Source organism: Poecilia formosa, unplaced genomic scaffold (genome assembly GCF_000485575.1).
Source record: "Poecilia formosa unplaced genomic scaffold, Poecilia_formosa-5.1.2 Scaffold260, whole genome shotgun sequence".
Classification (NCBI taxonomy): Eukaryota; Metazoa; Chordata; class Actinopteri; order Cyprinodontiformes; family Poeciliidae; genus Poecilia; species Poecilia formosa.
In genome coordinates this window covers 608,868-610,362 of record NW_006800199.1, presented here as the reverse complement: position 1 = coordinate 610,362, position 1,495 = coordinate 608,868, and the positions used below count along the sequence as shown (strand labels likewise).

At 35.8% G+C, this 1,495-nt stretch overlaps 1 protein-coding gene across 1 annotated transcript in view; it reads left to right on the top strand.

The window, feature by feature from the left end:
- parp3 (poly (ADP-ribose) polymerase family, member 3) overlaps positions 1 to 1,430 on the top strand; it is a 6,941-nt gene extending 5,511 nt beyond the window's left edge. The window contains exon 11 of the mRNA XM_007570418.2: positions 411 to 1,430. Within this exon, the coding sequence (XP_007570480.1) occupies positions 411 to 583 (173 nt within the window). The 3' untranslated portion in view covers positions 584 to 1,430. The remainder of the gene's footprint in view (positions 1 to 410) is intronic.
- Positions 1,431 to 1,495: the final 65 nt, after the last annotated feature.

The following is a 1,495-nucleotide window of genomic DNA, read 5'->3' as shown; positions in this document are numbered from 1 at the left end:
CATCTAAAGGGTCATAAACGCATCCAGCATCAAGACAGTCAGGAATGCACTGTGGGATTCCTGACTGTCAGAATCAACAAACATCCCTTTAATCTATGAAACTACAAATTTTTAAAGCCTTTTTTGTATTGAAAGACAGAAAATCATTCAAGTTTTGTCATATATCTTTTTTCTTTTTTTTTAAAGAAAAAAATAAAAAAACTTTGAACACATTTCGATTGTGTTTTTTGTTTTTACACAAAACTCAAAAGGTTCGCCCTGAAAATGCAGTAATGTTCTTTTTTTTAATTTTTATTATTGATTGCTTTATCTAAGTAATAAAAAAAGCAGTGGAAGATCAAATTTGAGTTTTCATTCTGCACCCCAGCGCTTTAAGAGGGCCGACGTGGTTCTGTCCGTTTTGTTTGCAGACCCATCTCAGGACACCGTCATCACTCTGGAGGACAAGCAGGTTACTGTTCCTCAGGGAAAAGCCATCGAACAGCCCCAATACAGGAACAGCAGCTTCAGCAACAGCGAATACCTGATCTACAAAGAGAGCCAGTGTCGCCTTCGCTTCCTGCTCGAGATAGAAATGCGTTAACAGTTTCAGTTTAACAAGGAAACGAGGCTGTGCAGGTCATCAGAGCATAGCTAATCCTACCATGTTGCATAAGCGCTTCTTTCTCTTTGTGCCTTATAATTGTATGCATGACCCATAGAATGTACTTTGGCTTTGCACATTGTTAGTAAATGATGATAATCTTAATGACAGTAATAATATATTACTCTGTACTGCATAGAAGGTGTTTGCTTTAATGTGTTGGTAACTTAGAGTTGACTATTCTTACATCTTGGAAGGGTTTATTTGCACTCTAGGGGATTTGAAGGATATCCCCCAACTTAACCCAAAAAGGTACATGCTTAGCCTTTGGAAAATTATTATTATTTTGTTGTGAAAGTGTGAAAGCAGAGTAGATATAGCTATGTGCAATATCTGCCTTGCTGTAAGTAACTGACAAGAGAGGAGAAAAAAACAATGAAGGTTTTGTTTGGAACACTTTGAGATTGCAAAAGGGGTTGAAAAAACGGTCTCTAAAAATATACATTTTCGTTATTTAAACGTCACTTCCAGTATGGATTTTCACCTCCATATTTTAAATAAAAGTATAGCAGGATCAAAGGAAATGTACATTTGTGTTTACAGAAGTAGTGGGAAGCTTATCCTGTGGTTCATAATGACGAACTGTTTGTTAAACCAGTAGAAACAGATTGTGGAGGTAATCAAAAGTGATGTCATATGCAAATTACTAACATCTTTACATAATTGAGATTTTGGACTGTGTCAAAATGCTGCAACCTGCTGACCAACAAACTGTTTATTTTGCACTGACAAACTCCTTGAAGGGTTCAATAAATTAAAATGCAGAGCTTGCCTGCATTTAAGCATACCATGTCATGAATGTGTATTTTTATATATATATACAAACAAAGGTATGATGAGCAGTAATATATA